At 41.3% G+C, this 18,902-nt stretch overlaps 1 protein-coding gene and 1 long non-coding RNA gene across 9 annotated transcripts in view; one reads left to right on the forward strand and one right to left on the reverse strand.

The window, feature by feature from the left end:
* LOC139076774 (uncharacterized) overlaps window positions 1-14,575 on the reverse strand; it is a 48,306-nt gene extending 33,731 nt beyond the window's left edge. For 2 of the 3 annotated variants that reach the window (XR_011528710.1, XR_011528708.1), the window contains exon 1: window positions 14,410-14,546. This is a non-coding gene — a long non-coding RNA (uncharacterized lncRNA). Of the gene's footprint in view, window positions 1-14,409 lie in introns of all 3 variants that reach the window. The other variant, XR_011528709.1, reaches the window with a different exon arrangement.
* MGAT5 (alpha-1,6-mannosylglycoprotein 6-beta-N-acetylglucosaminyltransferase) overlaps window positions 1-18,902 on the forward strand; it is a 334,592-nt gene that overhangs the window by 189,085 nt on the left and 126,605 nt on the right. For all 6 annotated transcript variants that reach the window (XM_070581231.1, XM_070581232.1, XM_070581230.1 and 3 more), the window contains one exon: window positions 17,415-17,486. In XM_070581231.1, the coding sequence (XP_070437332.1) occupies window positions 17,415-17,486 (72 nt within the window). The remainder of the gene's footprint in view (window positions 1-17,414; window positions 17,487-18,902) is intronic.

The following is an 18,902-nucleotide window of genomic DNA, read 5'->3' on the forward strand; positions in this document are numbered from 1 at the left end:
GTGGGGTGGAGGGGAGAGAGATGTATGTGGTTAGTCTGACTTGTAACTGAGCCTGGAATTTGAAAAGCTTAACAACATGTATTGTTTTTACGTGAAGGACCTCCAGTTCCCTGCTTCATTACTCTCCCCTGCCTTCAAGTAGGATGACTTTTTTTTTCCTTGAGGGAAAAACAGGCTGAGTTAGCTATTTACTTTTTCCCCCCAGTTTTTAAAAAATGTGGTAAAAGACACATAACATATAAAATTTGCCATCTAAACCATTGAGTGTATAGTTCATTGGCATTACGTACATTCGCATTGCTGTGCAACCATCAGCACCATCCATCTCCGGAACTCTTCATCTTGTAAAACTGAGACTCTACACCTATTCCACAGTAACTCCCCACTCTCCCCTTCTCCCAGCTCCTGGCAACCACCCTTCTGCTTTCTGTCTCTGATTTTGACTGCTCTAAGTATTCATATAAGTGAAGCTCACAGTATTTGTCTTTTTGTAATCAGCTTTCACTTAGCATAATGTACTCCAGGTTCATCCATGTTGTAGCAGGTGTCAATTTCCTTCCTTTTTAAGGCTGAATAATACTCCATTGTATGGATAGACCACATTTTGCTTATCCATTGCTCTCTTGATGGACACTTGTGTTACTTTCACCTTTTAGATGTTGTGAATAATGCTGCTGTAAACATGGGTGTACACACAATTCTTTGAGACCCTGCTTTCACTTCTTTTGGGTGGAGATACAGAAGTGGAATGGCTGAATCATGTGTTAATTATATTTGTAATTTTTTGAAGAACTACCAAACTTTTCGAAAGTGGTGGCAATATTTTACATTCCCACCAGTAGTGCACAAGGGTTCCAGTTTCTCCAAATCTTCATCACAATGCTTCTTTTTTTTCTACTTATTTATTTATTTTTATTGCAATAACTGTGGTTTATAACAGAATATAAATTTCAGGTATACATCATTGTATTTCGATTTTTGCGTAGGCTACAGCATGTTCACCACCCAAAGACTAATTACCGTCTGTCACCATACACATGTGCCCTTTTACTCCTTTTACCCTCCCCCTCCTCCCTCTCTCCTTCCTCTCTCATAACCTCCAGTCTAACCTCTGTATCTTTGTGTTTGTTGTTGTTTTTATTTCCACATATGAGTGAAATCGAACAGTATTTGGCTTTTTCTGTCTGACTTATTTTGCTTAGCATAATACCCTCAAGGTCCATCTGTGTTATCACAAGTGGCAAGATTTCATCTTTTTTATGGCTAAGTAGTATTCTTTTGGGTATGTATATGCCACATCTTCTTTATCCATTCATCTGTTGATGGGCACTTATGTTGTTTCCAAGTCTTGGCTATTGTAAATAAAGCCACAATGAACATACAGATGCAAATATCTTTTCAAATTAGTGTTTTCGTATTCTTTGGATAAATACCCAGAAGTGGAATAGCTGGATCATATGGTAGTTCTATTCTTAATTTTTAAGGTTTTATTTTTTTTCCTTTTTCTCCCCAAAGCCCCCCAGTACATAGCTGTATATTCTTCGTTGTGGGTCCTTCTAGTTGTGGCATGTGGGACGCTGCCTCAGCGTGGTTTGATGAGCAGTGCCATGTCCAAGCCCAGGGTTCGAACTAACGAAACACTGGGCCACCTGCAGCGGAGTGCGCAAACTTAACCACTCGGCCAGGGGGCCAGCCCCTCTATTCTTGATTTTTTGAGGAGTCTCCCTACTGTTTTCCCTAGTGTCTGCACCAGTTTACATTCCCACAAGCAGTGTGTGAGGGTTCCCTGTTGTCTCTACAACCTCTCCAAGACTTGTTATTTCTTGTCTTTTTAATAATAGCCATTCTGATGGATGTGAGGAGATACCTCACTGTAGTTTTGATTTGCATTTCCCTAATAATTAGTGATGTTGAACATCTTTTCATGTGCCTGTTGGCCATGTGTGTATCTTCTTTGGAAAAATGTCTTTTCAGATCTTTTGCCCGTTCTTTTAATTGAATTGTTTGTTTTTTTGTTGTTGAGTTGTATGAGTTCTTTATGTATGTTGGATGTTAACCTCTTATGATTTGCAAATATCTTCTCCCAATTGTTAGGTTGTGTTTTCATTTTGTTGATCCAGTTTCCTTTGCTGTGCAGTTTTTTAGTTCGATGTATTCCCATTTGTTTATTTTTTGTTTTCCTTGCCTGGGGAGACATGGTATTCAAAAAGACACTGCTAAGACCCTTGTCAAAGAGCGTACTGCCTATATTTTCTTCTAGGAGTTTTATGGTTTCAGGTCTTACATTCACATCTTTAATATATTTTGAGTTAATTTTTGTGTACAGTATAAGATAATGGTCTACTTTCATTCTTTTGCATGTGGCTGTCCAGTTTTCCCAACGCTGTCTTTTGAAGACACTGTCCTTTGTCCATTGTATGTTCTTGTCTCATTTGTTGGAAATGGACTGTCCGTAGAGGTGTGGATTTATTTCTCAGCCCTCAATTCTGTTCCATTGATCGGTGTGTCTGTTTTTCTGCCAGTACCATGCTGTTTTGATTACTATAGTTTTATGGTAGTATGTCTTGAAATCAGGGAGTGTGATACCTCCAGCTTTGTTCTTTTTTCTCAAGATTGCTTTGGCTAGTCGGGGTCTTTTGTTGTTCCATATAAATTTTAGGATTCTTTGTTCTATTTCCACGAAAAGTGTTGTTGGCACTTTGAGAGGGATTGCACTGAATCTGTAGATTGCTTTAGGAAGCATGGACATTTTCACCATGCCAGTTCTTCCAAACTGTGAGCACAGAATGTCTTTCCGTTTCTTTGGGTCTTCTTTGATTTCTTTCAACAATGTCTTTCACCACTTTTGTTAAATTTATTCCTAAGCATTTTATTCTTTTTTTTGTGATCGTATTTTTTATTTCTCTTTCTGCTATTTCATTGTTAGTATGTGGAAATGCAACTGGTTTTTGTATGTTGATTTTTCCCTGCAACTTTACTGTTTTCATTTATTATTTCTAATAGGTTTTTGGTGGATTCTTTAGGGTTTTTTATAGATAAAATCATGTCAGCTGCAAATAGTGACAGTTTTATTCTTCGTTTTCAACTCGTATTAGTAGCCGTCCTAATGAATGTAAGGTACTATCTCGCTGTGGTGTTGGTCTGCATTTCCCTAATGATTAGTGATGCTGAGCATCTTTTCATGTGCTTATTGGCTGAGTTAGCTACTTACTTACAGGCCGAGTTATTTCCTTTTACCTTTTTCTTTTTCTTTTTTATCTGAGCTTCCTTTTCATTTGTACCCTTGAATTTATAAAGCAACTTTTGCGGGCGGGGGGCGGGTGGTTGCAGAGCATTTTACGGACCACGTGGAATTTGTTGCAGGATTCAATGAAGAAGAATGATCTTCACCTTTAGCAAAATCGCGGGGGAGTGGGGGAGTGGATGGGGTAGAGTTAAGCCTTTATGCAGGCCAAGCTACAGGGGAAGAATTGAAGAGGGAGTCAAGGCTCACTGGCTTCCCCCTCCACTCTTTATCGATGGTGGCAGCCCGAGGGGCTGGTGAAATGGGTACTGGCTAATTTCAGAGGATGTGCTCTTGGCTGCCATTTCTTTTGTATTCTCTCCCTTGGTTTTGTGTGTTGCTGCTGTTTATCCAATAGTTAATAACGGCTCCCTGGTGATGCTATGTGGAAAGGAGAATGCCTCCAATTTGAGGCTAAATGAAATGCTTTTGCCATAATTTTCCTTGTGGGACTCAGATGCCTCTCTTCTCTGTGCTGTGAGGTGATAGGGATAGTTTTTTGGGATGGAAGCCAAACCAGTATTGCTGTGGGGCTTGTGGGACTGGATTCTGTGGGGTTCGTCCCTCTCTTTCACCCCTATATCTCTTTCCTCTGTAAGATCCAGTTTGACTCTTTTTTGTGTGTGGCGGGGTTGCACCATGGCCGTCCCACGGCCATCATGGGAACCCTGAGAACTAATGGTAGTTTACCTACCTCTTGGAAACTAAAAGCATGGAGAGTTGGGTGTGCGATGCTCCTCATTAGCAGGCTGCTGGCAAATTGATTTTGCAGCATTTCTTTGTGTCTTTCTAGTTTGAGTGGCCTGTGGCCCCACCTTCTCATTTCTTTCTCCAGAGGAGTAAGGCCTGGGGCCACAGGTGAGCCTTCACCCCAGTGAGAAGTCAGTTAGAAGCACCTTTCCTACCCTGAGGAAAAGGTTCCTTATTCAGTTTAATTTTCAAAAGTTTTCTTCCCCTTTCCATTTGATAGAATTTAGCCAGGATCCAACTGTGCTCCCTGATTGACAAGCTGAGCTAATTTCACGCCTTCCTGAGACTTAGCATGATGGGGTGGACTGCTGAGGTAAACGAAGAGGGTTTTACATTCCCACTGCAGCCTCGCTCTCCATCATCTGAGCCAGAGCTGGGAAGGTGTGGGAGAATGGTCCAGAGGGAAAGGGGCTGCGATTACCTGTGACCTGGTTCCCTGACTTTGAGAATGCCCGCTTGCCCCTACTGGCTGTGAAGGAAGGATGTAGCTCAGAGAAAGTGGGGTTCTGGTGAAGGTAAATTATGAGGAGTGTGGGACAGACTGGGCTGTATGAAGATGTACTAGATCATATAGACTGAATATTGGAGCCTGTAACTGTTGGAGATGTGGGATGGGGCTTCAGTAGCCTATTCTGCTCTCTTCTTATGTAGGCGATCAGGCTTGTTTTTTTTGTTCAGCTGAATTAAGTTCAATGGGCACTCTTTGAACACCTATTCTATTCATTGATCGTCAGCCATTACTGAGAACTCATTTTCTTGGCACCATGCTAAGTGTTCATTATCTTAAGAGTCAGATGGGAGCAGAAGAGTGTATGCGGGTAATTGAGCTGGGAAGGGGTAGAGATAATTCCCCTGGGGAGAGATCTAGGAACTTCTTTTCCTAAGTTTTAATCTGAAAATAGCCTTGAAACTCTGGACTTTTAAAAAAAAAAAAATTCCATTTTATCATAGGTTATGAATAGGTACCCTATAAGAGTTAGAGGAGAATTTCACCAGCTTGGCTCCTTCAATAGGAAGTATGGCCCTAGGGCCTCACACTCAACTTCAGCTTCTCTTTCTGATGCTTTCTAAACTCTGTACTTTTGGAAAAGTTACTTACCCTCTCTGTGCCGTACCTTCTTCCTTTATAAAATAATAGTTTTGTATGTTTGTTTTTAAAGGCTCCTACCGTGAGGATTCCTGAGTGTTTATGGGAACATGCTCAGATTAGAACCTGGCAGATAGATGGCACTTAACTATAGAAGTATCAGTTATGTTTATTTTCTTTTTGTTTTTTTTGTTTTGGATACTTTTATAGTTTTTGATGTGGTCATTATTTGAGGACAGTTACGGGACATTGCTTAGCCTGGGACATTGTATGTTGGACCTTGATTCTGTTGTAGAATTAGAATCAATTTCTGATTCTCATTCACCAGTCTGATTTAATTTTAGATCTCTTGACTTCTGGGTGTGTAGAAATTCAGCTGTTCCCTTTCAGTTCTTTTCTGTGGATACGACACTTCAGTTTACATTCAAATCACGAGCTGGGCTTATGGAGCAGCAGCGCACTCCTCCCCTTGTTAATGTGAAATTATTAGAGATGTTTTCTAAAGCCAGTTAATTCTGTTCTATTATGTTTTAAATCTGCACAATGTTGGTCTGTGGCTTTATGGTGCTGTTGTCTTTTCTTTTTTCTCTTGCTTCCTTGAAACTTTCCTTCTTTCATTACTTCATTTACCCTGTATCATATGCCAGGTTTCTCTTGCAGTTAGGACAATGATTGAGAGAGACATCTTCGGGGCCAGCCTGGTGGCGCAGCGGTTAAGTTCGCACGTTCCGCTTCTTGGCGGCCCGAGGTTCGCCGGTTCGGATCCCGGGTGTGGACATGGCACCGCTTGGCAAAAGCCATGCTGTGGTAGGCGCCCCACATATAAAGTAGAGGAAGATGGGCATGGATGTTAGCTCAGGGCCAGTCTTCCTCAGCAAAAAGAGGGAGATTGGCAGCAGTTAGCTCAGGGCTAATCTTCCTCCCCCCAAAAAAAAATTATTAAAAAAAAGAGAGAGAGAGACATCTTCATTTGATTTGTTTACTTGATCAAAGATGTTCCAGTGACTTTTTTCTTAATCCTTATTGAAGAGCCATCTGCATTTGTTTCCATCAACATTTGACTTCAGAACTTTGAGAGATACAGAAAAGGACATGCAGTGAAATGTGTCTCGTGTAGTCAGTCCCCAGTTGAACTGAGGCGTATAGATTCAGACCAGTCTTAGGAGGTGGCACTCTTCCTTCATTTTCCTTTCCCCTGGTTGTCTCAGTGTGCCAGCCTCCACTGAATTATGGGATTATCAACTTCTACTTTTACCTTCACCAACTTGTAGCCTACAAATCTTTTTTGGTAAATCCCAGAAAGTAAAGCCATCAGTATTTCCCCTTGTATTATACTCGTGAATGGTTTTTGTGTGTCTAACACTGTACTAGGGACTGGAGGTGGTGAGAAAAGTTTAGTCATTGCCCTTGTTGGGTGGCAGACAGTAAGAGAAGAATGAAATGTTACTGAGCCCCACTGTATACCAGACACCTCACATGCACAACCTCATTTAAACCTCTCCCCAACTGTGAGAATAGAGACCTAAGTCATGGAACTCCGAGAGGTTCCGATGCTCAGTGCTTCTGCACTTTCCATGCTGCTGTCCCTTCCCGTCGAAGGAAAGCTGAACACAGGTCAGTGGTTTGTCGCCATTGACTTTGCATTCAGTTCTTATACTCAAATCCACTCGTGTTTGAAATATGGCTCTAATTCAGCTAGTTTTAGAATACTCACCATTTTGATATCGCACTCAAAAACAGAGACAGCACCATTATCCTGAAGAAATAACTCCTGAAGACCAGGTGATCAGCCATTCCAAGTGGTGGAGTGAAAGAATGATTCATTAGGCGGCCTTGCATTTCCAGACCATCGGGCAGTTCATTTTCTCTATCTGTTTTTGTGAGCCATGTAACTACTCCCGTTATAGAGACAAGGCCCTATAAAGTAATTACTCTGTCATTGTTCCAGGTGTATTAAGTTAGCCCTCTGCAGAGCCTTTTACTGCCATCAGGTTCTATGAAGATGAGAATGAATTTCTTTACCCCTATTGATATTATGTTGATGATGCTGATATATTTGATACCCACACATTTTTTCGATTTATACAATTATTCTAGCAACTAGCAACCATCATACCCTTCTAGACTTCTTAGTTTGTTTCTGCTGTTTCTTTAAGCACGTCTGTTGCCATTGCAAGTATAGTTGCAGTGAAATAATCAAATTGCCCAGTAATTGATTGCTAGATCTCAGGATGTGTACACGCTGTTGCTTCAGCTGCCAATTTGGACTGGATGAGTGAGTGTGTGTACATGTGCGTGTGTGTGCGTGTGTATGCCTCCCTCATAAAGGAACACAAGAAGCAATTTCATGCCTTACTCTTCAATCTGTAGCTTATATTTCAAGAACAACAGATATAAAGGTCTTTGCCTCTTTCTGTTCTCCCTTGGCAATATGTAAAACTAATATTGGCTGAGCATGCTATTAACCTTGAGTTTAAATTCAGCGTACTTAATCCCTTGATTAATGCCAAGATTAATGCCCAACAGCAAAGGTTGAAAGCTTAAATGTTTGTGAATGTGAGCATGAAATGAAATCCTAATAACCAGTACAATGATTTGGATTTATGGGCTGTGTTTGCTGCTAAAGATAACTTGGAAATGGTGTTGCACAGACTAATTTGTCAATTTGGGCAGCAATAAAGAATTGACTGTTTAGGTTGCAGGAGAAAGCTGAAGGAAAAACAGAACTAACATTTTGGGACGGGTCGGAATACTTCAAAAATATTACTAGACTGTTGCTGGAGAATGGCAACACACACCTTTTAAATGCTCAGCCGTTTGAAATAGGAAATTCTCTTTCTGTGAGATATTTCTTGGCAGTAAAGGTGGTAGCAGAGATTTATGACCATGTTTTCTTCACTTTTTGAGTTCAGCCTTTATTTGTATCTTCTCGTCTCTGTTTTTGTTGCTCTTATTGCCTGAATTCTAAGACCTCCTAAGAAAAAGGATTTTTTTTAAAAAAACAATCCTGAGTTTATGGAACAGTATTTGTCACTCAGGCTAACTGATCTCCATTCTCTCTCCTCGACTTCTCTCCTCTCCCCAGTTCATTTTCTTGGTGACACCTCCTTTTTGTAAGTTTCACAAACCACAACATTTAGATTTAGGTTTCTTGCTCTGGCCTCCGCCTCACAAAAATTAGAAGGGTAAATGGCAGGGCTTGCCAAATACCAAACCGGTACCTCTCTGCTCTCTGGAATAATATGTATGAGGGGCTTCAATGCAGTCATCTTCAATGTTTTTTTGTTTTTTTGTTTTTTTTTTTTAACAAACTTTTAAATACTGTCTCTGGTATTTTCTGTTGTATGCCAGTAAAATATTCATAAAATTTTTACTTTAAACTTTTTTTTTCTTCAACTGTTGCCAATCTTTTTTTTTTTTTTTTCTGCTTTATCTCCCCAACCTCCCCCGTACATAGTTGTATATGTTAGTTGTGGGTCCTTCTAGTTGTGGTATGTGGGACCCCGCCTCAACGTGACCTGACGAGCAGTGCCATGTCTGCACCCAGGATCCGAACCCTGGGCCGCTTACAGCAGAGCGCGCGAACTTAACCACTCGGCCACCAGGCTGGCCCCCAACTTTAAACTTTTTAATAGGGAAAATTTCAAACATATGAAAGAGAAGAGCATAAAGGACCCCCGTGTGCCCACGACTCACATTTAACAATTGTCAATTTAAGGCCAATCTCATTTCATTTACACCCTCCCCTGGTCCACTATTTTGAAGCAAATCCTGAAAGTCATATTATCTGTGAGTGTTTCAATAGAGACTCTTTTAAAACATATACTTACTGCCATTGTAACTACTAATACCATTTCATATCTAAAAGTTAACAGTTTCTTAATATTAAGTATCAGGTTAGTATTCACGTTTTCTAGGCTGTCCTGTAAGTTAAAGTTTATTTATTTGAGCTAGGTTTCAAGTCAGGACCATAAATTGAAATTGTTGGTATCTCTTAAGTCTCGTTTTAATTTTAGATTCTTTTCTGTCTCTTATTTTTGCTCTGTGTGATTTGTTTTTGAAAAAACTTCTTCATTTGCCTTAGAGAATTTGTTGTACTCTGAATTTTGATGATTCCATCTGTGTCTTGTTGTATAACCTGGTTTCCTGTCCCCTTGTATTTCCTATAAATTGATAGTTAGATCCGACGCTTGATCAGAGTCAGGTTTAGTACTTTTTTGCCTCCGGGATCGTATGATATGCTTCTGTCAGGAGGCACATTAGTGCCCGGGGTCTCTCTCTGTGAGGTTAGTAGCTGTTGATGATCAGTGCCTGGGTTCTTTAATTCATCAGAGGTTCCTTCTTAATCTATCAGGAATACTTCCATGAAGAGAAGGACTCCTCATCTGGTATTTGATTATTCTGAGAGTTCATAGAGGAAACCTTTATTTATTTCTCTGGTGGTTTCCCAGCATCTTCCACTGTGACGAGTATTTTGTTTGTTTCTTTGTATACTTGTTGATTTTTATCATCGTTATGAAGTCATTTATTAAACATATTTGATATGTTCACTCTATTCCAAGTATTTTCTTACTGGTTCTCAAATTGCCCTTTCTTTGGCCAGAGGGAAATAACGTGTGTTGTCTTCTGAGTCCTTTTGACATGACCCTGGTAGCTTTTAATAGTTCTTTTCCCACCTGGTATGTCAAGATCGTCCAGGTTCATCTTATACAATTTCTGCCCTAGACCTGGAATTAGCCGTTTCTCTAAGGACCCCTGGTTCCTCTTAGTGAGAAATAACGGTTAGAGACCACAGTCTCAGGGCCAAGGGTCTTTGTTGATACTGGATTTTTCTGGGTGCTGGAGATGTAACAATGAACAAAAAGACAAACGTTCCTCATTAAAGTTATGTTTTGTTAGAGGGATACTGACCAAAAAAAAAGTAAAATATATATCTTTTAGATTGTAGTGTCATAGAGAAAAATAAAACAGGAGAGGGGGCTAGGAAATCCTCCTGAGGAGTGATGGTGTCTGTTTTAGATAGAGTGATCAGGAGATGCCCAACTGAGAAGATGACAGGATAATGTATGAGCACCAATTTAAAGGAGGTAAGAGAGTAAGAAGTACAGGTATCTGGCAGAGGTATTTAGCAGGCAGTGGGAACAATAAGTGCAAAGGTCCTGGGGTGACAGTAATCTTGAGTGAGATTTTTGTCTATTTTGTTCATTGGTATAATGGTGCCTGCTACATGTATTTATTGAGTGAATGATTCTGTTTAATGCATTTTAAAAAAATAGGTGATAGCTTTTTTGTTTGTTCTGAGTGAGTAACCTCTCCCAGCTATCACCTTTCTAATCTTGAAAAAAAATTATTGTAAAATTTGTACCATTAAAATCTGTTGAAACTTTAAGTTTGAGGCATGAAGCAGGGGCATTTTGAGCACTTATTAACCATGTTAGCGTCATCCTCTTTGATATTATATCTATGAGACAGTAGAAGGGATCAGATTAGACTGTTAGAGTGGAATGTGCCAATTATACTAGAAGGCACAGCTTTCTTGCCCATCTTTTATTCTCATTATCACTTAGCATTATGTGCCTGGATCTACACTTCAGGGAAAAGTGTGCATTAACAGAAAAAGGAACTCTATCCCTGGCCTCTAGAATGTCACCCTCTATAAATTGGGTTACTTTGGCTCTGGAAGTATCCTCCGTGTGGATGCAGACCCGATGGCCAGGTTCGCTGCTGTGTAGTGTGCCGGGGCAGTGTGCCTAGTGGGAGTTGGAACAAGAAGCATCTCTGTGCGTTATCCTGTGGTTGGCTACAGAGGAATTCATTTGCTGTCTCTTCTACGTAAAGGAAAACTGACGTTTCTCCTCCTACAGCAATTTGGGGTGGATTTTTAATCTCTATGATGTCCTCTCGTTAGAACCCCACTGGTTTTGTGGCACACTGAAAATTTACTGCAGTTTCTCTTTAAGTTCTGCCCCTTCCCTAACATTCTGAGCAAAACCAGCGTGGATCGCCTCAGTCCTTGGCGCTCTCTCTTGCACATGGTCAGTTCTGTGCTTTCTGTTTGTAATATTCCTGCATCTCGTGGTAGAGGGCAGCAGTACAGTATCATAGAAAACACTCGAAGCCCTGATTGCCTGTCTGCATCTACCTCCTGCCTGTGTGGCCTAGAGCATTCCCTGGAGTGTTCAGTCTGTTTCTGCTAACTGAGATCAAGGTAAATGCTGCCTTGCTAGCCTCAGTGTATTGTTGAAAGGTTCTAGTAAAAAGATGAAATGGATAACTGCCACATAAATGGAAGAGAGTATCATTATTGTGAATATCGTTCGTACTCAGTCATGTCTTTGATTAATTCACTTTTGAACAAATAATAATTGAGCACTGTGCACCAGGCACTGCTCTCGGGGCTGAGGAAAGAGCTCTGAACAGGCCAGTTGGAGTTTCTGTCCTCATGGAGCTTACATTCAGATGGGGCAGCAAACAAGAGCCAACCTAAAATATTTTCCGCAAGTAGGGAGTGCACCAAGGAATAATGAAGTCGAGGAAGGGTGTGGCCAGGTTAGTAGGTCAGAGAGAGCTGCTCCAAGGAGAAGCTGGAGTGTAGTGTGGAAGGAAGTAAGGGAGGGAGGCATGAACTGTCTTGCAAGAAGAGTGTTTCATGTGGAAAAAATAACCAATGCAGAAGCCCCAAGTGTAGGGTTACCAGGGAAAATACAGGATACCCAGTGCTATTTGAATTTCAGGTAAACAGTGATTTTTTTGGTGAGGAAGATTTGCCCTGAGCTAATATCTGTGGCAATCTTCCTCTATTTTTTCTGTGGGTTGCCGCCATAGCATGCCCACTGATGAGTGGTGGAGGTCCACCCCCCGGGAACTGAACTGGGGCCACTGAAGCAGAGTGCGCTGAACTTAACCACTAGGCTACGGGGCTAGCCCAACAATGATTTTTTTTTTTTAAAGTATAAGTATGTGATAAATACTGCCTAGGACATACCTATACTAAAAAAATATCAGTGTTGATCTGAAATTCTAATTTAACTGGACCTCCTACCTTTCCCCACCCTAAATCTGGCAACCTTCTGAGTAGGAATGAGCTCAGCATGTAGGGCAGGGTGAGTGAAGTGGGCAGTGTAAAGGGTGAGGTCAGATTCTTTAGGATCTTGGTGTAAATTCTGGGTTTTATTGTGAGTGCAAGGAGAAGCCCCTGAGGAGTTTGAGCTCGTGTAGGATATGATCCAATTTGGGCTTTAAAACCATCACTCTTGCTCACAGAACAGATGGTTGGGCAAGATTTGCAAGCAGGGAGTTGTCATTACTGTCATTGCCGTTACAGTACTGCCACAGAGTAGGGCATAGGAAACCCTTTTGAAGGATTTTATAGAGAAGATTTAGGCAATAATACTCTAATATTGAAGACTAGACTCTGCTTATGGGACTGCAGAAACCAATGTCTGGTTTCTATGGATGTTGCATAATGATTAAGCACAGGGCCCCTGGGTGGGGACAGACAGCGCTTCAGTCCTCAGCTATGGGTCCTGCCTGTGCAGTGTCTTCCTCTGGCATGATAAGCGGCCTTTCCCAGAGGATTATTTGAAGACCAAATGAGACAGTGTGTGTAAAGTGCTCATCCTAGTGCATGGCTCATAGTACGGTATAGCTTTCATTCTTATCCTCCTCCTTCCTGGCCCCGCCCCCCAGGCACAGCCATTTCTAACAAGCAATTTCACAGAGTATCAGTCAGCTCAAGTGTTTGGTGCAGAGGACTAGTCTAGATAGCTGAACCACTTTCATGTGTAGACATCTTTTACCATTTGCATTTCCTCTTTGAAACTTTGGAAAGGGGAGTGGGTGGGGGTCAGAGTGGGTTAGAGAAGTCTTTTTTTTTTTTTTTTTAAAGCATATCCCTTAATGAGTAACTTCCTGTGATATGTCATCAGTATAACAAATATCTGTGTCTGTATATATGTGTGTATATGTACATATGTATGTATAAGCATTGTATCAAGTGAATAGATAGCTATAGTCAACTGTGTTGTTTTGAAATGTAACCAACTAGCCTGACAGGATGATGTAAAATTATCTTTTTGAATCTTTCAGCGCAATGTAATTTTTAAGAGGTCACCTGGTCCTTTTGTAGATGAGAAAACCTGAAAGCCACATGGTGTGAGGTTATATGCCTAGTTGTTTATACAGTTGGGCCTAGAATCCATTTTTAGTCCTCTTTCCCCACTCAACAGCTCTCTTGTCCTCCACTAAACTTGGCCTTTAAGGTGGCTCTGACGTGTCCTGGTCAGGGAAGCGGCAGACCTCATGTCACGCAGCCCTGCTGCTCTCGGTGAGCTAATCTTGGCAAGTCCTCAACCCCTCTAGGTCATGACTCCTCACCTGTGACCTGGCAGCGGTACCCATGTCATCGGGCACTCCAGAGGGTTAAGGGATAGAATGCATGCAAGCTCATTTGTTTTTTCCCAGAGCCCTTGACATACTGTAAACCTTCAGTAAATGAGTGTATGCTTATATAATGTAACTCCTTTAAAAATTATTCTGTTAATAAATGTTCATTGTAAAAAAAATGATAATGTGCAGATTAGCATACAAACTACGGGAAAGAACCCATAACGTCATCATCCAGAAATAATCTCAGACTTTTCTTAATGTGTTTTTCTCATTTAGTTTTGATTGTGCTTCCTGTCTGAAAAATACGGCATGAAATTCTATATGTCAGTGATCCATTAGAGAAAAACACTTCACATTAATCGCGAGAGAAGAGGCCATAACCAAGCCCGATTGTTATTCTTGCGAAAGAACAGAGTGTTGCTACAGAGTTATGCCTAAATCCATGCATATATATGTTGAATCTCCTACTAGTTTCTGCAGAAATTTTATTACTTCTTTTTCCCCTTTCAATTCCAACTTGAGATGTATTTGTTATCTACCTGCAGTTTTTTTTTTCTTAAATATAATGAACTGTCCATTCTGTGGACCTGGAAGGTGTGACCTGGTTGAGCTCTGTTGAGGGACTTTGCTTTGATTCACGCTGCACATGATTAAGCTGCAAAACCTTCTCAGGTCAAAGGAGTTTAAATAAATCATTGGGAGGAGGGATGTCAAAAATCAAATTGGTTAATTTCATATCTCCTCCTTCAAGAAAAGTGATTTATAGGGCCCTCTCTGTGGAATATGCATTAATGTTCCAAAGATCTGACTTGGCTGGTCTTTTTCTGTTTTTGCTGCCTCTTCATTTTGTGGCCTGAGGCTAGTGCACTAAAAAGATTAGCTCCTATCGAAAAAGTTTTACCTTCGCATGGGAGGTATTGGTTCTGCTCCTCTGATTGTTGTGTGCGTGTTTCCGTGATCTCAGACGGTGTTCAGTTCTTAGACTTACTGTGCTGGTTTGTGAGCTGTTTTAAGGCTGTCCAGCCCCTTCCCTGGCACAGGGCTTGCTGCAGGTCTTGCCAGCTCACAGACGTCGGGCGGGGCAGGGTGGACAGTGGGAGGGTCCAGTGACACAGCCATGTGTGCCTGCTCTCAAGGCAAATACAGAATCCTGTCTGAGAGAGGCCACCAGGGGCCACAGTTGGGAAAGTGTGGCCAAGACAGTGGGCAAAGGAAGGTGACCACAGGCAGATGTAGGGCACTAGGGTTCTGAGAGGCAGGAGAAGAAGAGTGGTAAGAATGATTTGAAATAGAGCTTCCAGATCAGAACGTGGTGGCCTCATTCTGGGGTCCGCCTGTCTCAGTAGGGTGCTGGCCTGGGGGGTTAAACTCGGTCAAGGAGCCTGGGTGGATGAGACAGAAAACAAAGTTGGGGCTTAGGAGGTTGAGTTATTAGCCTTGAGCAAGATTTTCCCTGAGTGTTATTAATGACGCTCTTATTTAGGAAAATGTTGATCATTTGAGAGCTGTTTGTTTCGGCACTTGGCACTGTTGCCAGTGCTGGCTCCCTTCCAATCCTGGTAATCCTCTGAGGTTTCCGAAAGAAATGTTTTTGTTTTTCCTTCTCCCCATGGAGGAATTGGTTTATGTATAATTTATTTTGTTATCCTATGACTGTGCACAAGAACAACCACCTTAAAAAACCACCATCCCCTTTCTGTGTCAGGATGTTCCTAATTGGTTTTTCCTCCATTACGACTGAATATGTCATGGTAAGATTTCTTGCTAAAACTAAAATAGACTGACAGTATTTTCCATACTTCAAGGATGCCCTTGAAGACTTGCCAGGTATTATCCAGTGATTTAGAGTAACAAAAACTGAGATAAATGATCAGTTTCAAAGAGGAATTAAAGTCTTGCCTGTTCTGTAGGGCAGTCGTATTTTAGAAGGTCACCTTGGACCGTATTTTCATTACAGGGAGTTTTGGAAGGTGCTTCTTAGAGTGGCGGAGCGAGGAGGGAATGTACTGTCCTTTGTCAATAGCTGGTCTTACTCACGTCTCTCCTCGTGGTTGATTTTCTTTATTCACAGTCTTGTTTCCTCTTTCTCTGTCATGCTGTTTTTGGGGAATTTTTCATCCTGACGTGTTGGTGTGTAAATTTAGTTAGTTATTCAGTGTGAGGTTGACTTCAAACCTGTACACTGCTTGCTCATCCTCATCCTTTTCGTGTGGGGTTGAAGGTCCGCAGTCCCTTTGAGGCCTTCATGTTATAAATAAGCTTTTTAGCAATGTTTTATTGAGTCTATTTACAAAAATTTAATTTGAATTAAATAATTCAGTCGAGTGTAAGAATACAAAGAACAGATGTGCGCAGTGGTGCTGGGAGCAGCTGAGGCTTCATCCACTCACAGGCTTCTTTTCTACTGGTTTCCCCTCATTTTTTGATTTGTGGAACTCCAGATATTGCCTTTCATGGTGATATCGCTATAAGGTCTCAGTAATTAGACTTGAGCATCCAAGGCAAGTTAGTATTTTCTTTTTTTATGAGTAAAACTCATTTCAACTCTCCTTCTGGGGAGCTCTTTGGAGTCCCTGAAGTCATTCACAAATATGGTGAAATCTAATTTCACTCCACAGGAAGAAAAAGGGAATATCGCACTTTTCCTGACCAGGGATCCCACCCTCCTGCAAGCTTTGCTGACTGCTTTCAGATCACTGCAGTGGCGGAGGGTTTTATGCAAACCACTCAATTATTTTTGGTCATGGTAAAAATCACCTTACATCAAGAGTCATTTCTAAATTAGTGAAACTGCTGTGTGTGTTTGAGAACTCATCCAGAGCAGGAGGGCAAAGACCATCTTGTCTGACTCTGCGTTATTGACCCCAAGGCTATGGTCTCACACACGCTCCTGCCGTCTCAGTGACCCTCCGTGGACATTCCCCACCGTCTTGCTCTGTTCATTTTTACAGGTCCACCTGGCCATAGAAAGATTATTTCCAATGGCTGTTTATTAGCCATCTTTAAAGTCTCATTATATATTAGCAAGTGAGTGACACGCTATCTTGGAATTGTGTGATTAGCTTGAACAAAGAAGCCAGACATCAATATTATTCAATGCATTTTTCATCTTTCCTTTACTAGAAATTTTGGATTTGCCTAATTTCCTTGGGTAACCTTTGTTTGAAGTAATTCCTATAAAATCTGCTGCCTTTCTTTTTTTCTTTCCTCCTCCCCCTGACTCTCTATAGTTCATCGACAGAACAATCCATCTTCCAGAATGGCTCTCACAAGATCACGGAGGGTTTTTTTTTCCCTTTTTCCTTTCATCTCTTTCTCCGATAGGTTTTACCATCTTATTCCTTGAGATAGTATGAAGTGAACAGCGAGAAAATGAGGGAGAGCCTTGATCAATTGGCCTTAAACTGTCAGCCGCGTTCCTAATTCCGAGATGAGTGATTCAGTTCTATGGCTTGGATGCCATGCTGTGTCCTTTCCAGACGTGCCACAGCAGGTAATGAATCGTACCTGTCCTGGTCCTGAGTCTCAGAGAGGCACCTTTACATTCTCAGTCCCCTGCGGCAGTGTTCAAAGTCTTTCACCGTTCTGCTGTGAGACCCGCCTCTCCTTCTGGTATAAAAATGTGAGGATTAAATGATTCAGGAGTCACTCGCTGTAAAGCACTGTGGAGGACAGATGTATAATCATATGCTCCTTGGGACCTTTGCTGATTATTCTTTCATCTGAAAGGACATCTGTCTCTGGATTGCTGGCTAACAGTGTGTGGGGGTCTGACTAAAAATAATCATAACCTACTTAAGTAAAGAGTGTATTGTGAGCCAGACACTGTGCTCAGTGCGTTGTGCACACGTTAATTCATTTACAGATGAACCAGTAGACTTAGTGTCTCTGATTTATGTTTTTCAGGTTGAAAATTGGTGTCCTCATTTACCTTGGAGAGCAAAAAATCCCGTCGAAGAAGCTGATGACTATTCAGTGGTAAGTGATTTTGGAAACCTCTTTCTAGGCTTGTGATTTGGGTCTGATGCCAAGTGATACATGTGGAGTCTTCTGGAAATGCTAGCTGTAATCTGAAATGGTGGTAAACGGAAGAACTTCTGTCCCCAGTCCTTTGGAAATGTGGGTGACCAAATCAGTCAACCACTTAGCATGTATTTATTTATTCAGCAGTTCTCTGAGAGTTCTCAAGTCATCAGCTGCTGATATGAGTAAGACCTGGTGCTTGATGTGGAGGTGCTCAGTGATCTAATGAGGGTGATGGTTGTAAGTAATGACCATACCTGTGTCAACACTGGAACACAGGCCTGTGGAAATTAATGAGGAGCTGGTGATCTCAGCCTGCAGGGGTTAGGAGAAATTGCAAAGAGAAGCTGGCACTGGAGCTGAATTTAAAATGATGAGTGAATTCATACTAGGTCAAGGAGAGAAAGATGTCTCTGATGTGAGGGGGAAAGGTGTATGTGCAAGAGCTTGACATTTTCAGAGAGTAGAGCATGATTCAGTGGTCAAGGCCATTGGGGTTTGGATCAGCTGAGGTGAAGATGAAATTGGAAAGGTAGGTAGGGGACTGTGAAAGGCTTTGTATGCCACATTAAAAGCTTAAGTCTTCATTCTTTAGACCAGGGATCAGCAAGCTTTTTCTGTAAAAGGCCAGATAGTAAATATTTTCATCTTTCCAAGCTGTAAGTTCTCTGTCACGATTACTCAATTCCGACCTTGTAACACAGAAGGCAGCCATAGACAATACATAAATGAATGGGTGTGGCTTTGTTCTCATCCAAGCTTGTGTACAAAAACAGGCAGCAAGGAGGATTTGGCCCAAGAGCCATAGTTTGCTGCCCTTTCTTAGATCATGGGAATCTTGGGAAATGGATGACTCAAGGCGGAGCACGATCAGATGAGAATTCAGGGTGAACTGTGGTGACTGCCAAAAGATGGACTCAGCACGTTTTAGATGTTATATGAAATAAATACTAGTGTTGGTATTTTTCTTTGTTATTTCAGTCACTGGTTGTATCCAGCTATATTACAAAAATGTTCCTCCTGACTTTTAAATTATTCTGGCTTGAATTTTAAATTTTATTCAGTTCTGGTAGGAAAATGTTATTCCTGGCTTTTACATTCCCTAGAAAATAATGAACTTTTGTTGGTTTGGACGGGGACCAAACTGGAAGAGGAGCATTTATTTTCCTACTTAACTTTGTAGATAGAATGAGGCTTTTTGGCAACCTACGCAATACCAGGTAGCTTGTTAAGAGTTGACTTCAGTTTTCCCAAGACTCCGCTGCCCTGAAGTAGATTGAAGTGGCCGGTAAATTGGGGTGCAGAGAATTTCAAGGTACATCAAGCATACTCTTGTAAAAAAAAAAAAATGCATTTTAACATAGCTCACAG

Source organism: Equus przewalskii, chromosome 17, assembly GCF_037783145.1.
Source record: "Equus przewalskii isolate Varuska chromosome 17, EquPr2, whole genome shotgun sequence".
Lineage (NCBI taxonomy): Eukaryota > Metazoa > Chordata > Mammalia > Perissodactyla > Equidae > Equus > Equus przewalskii.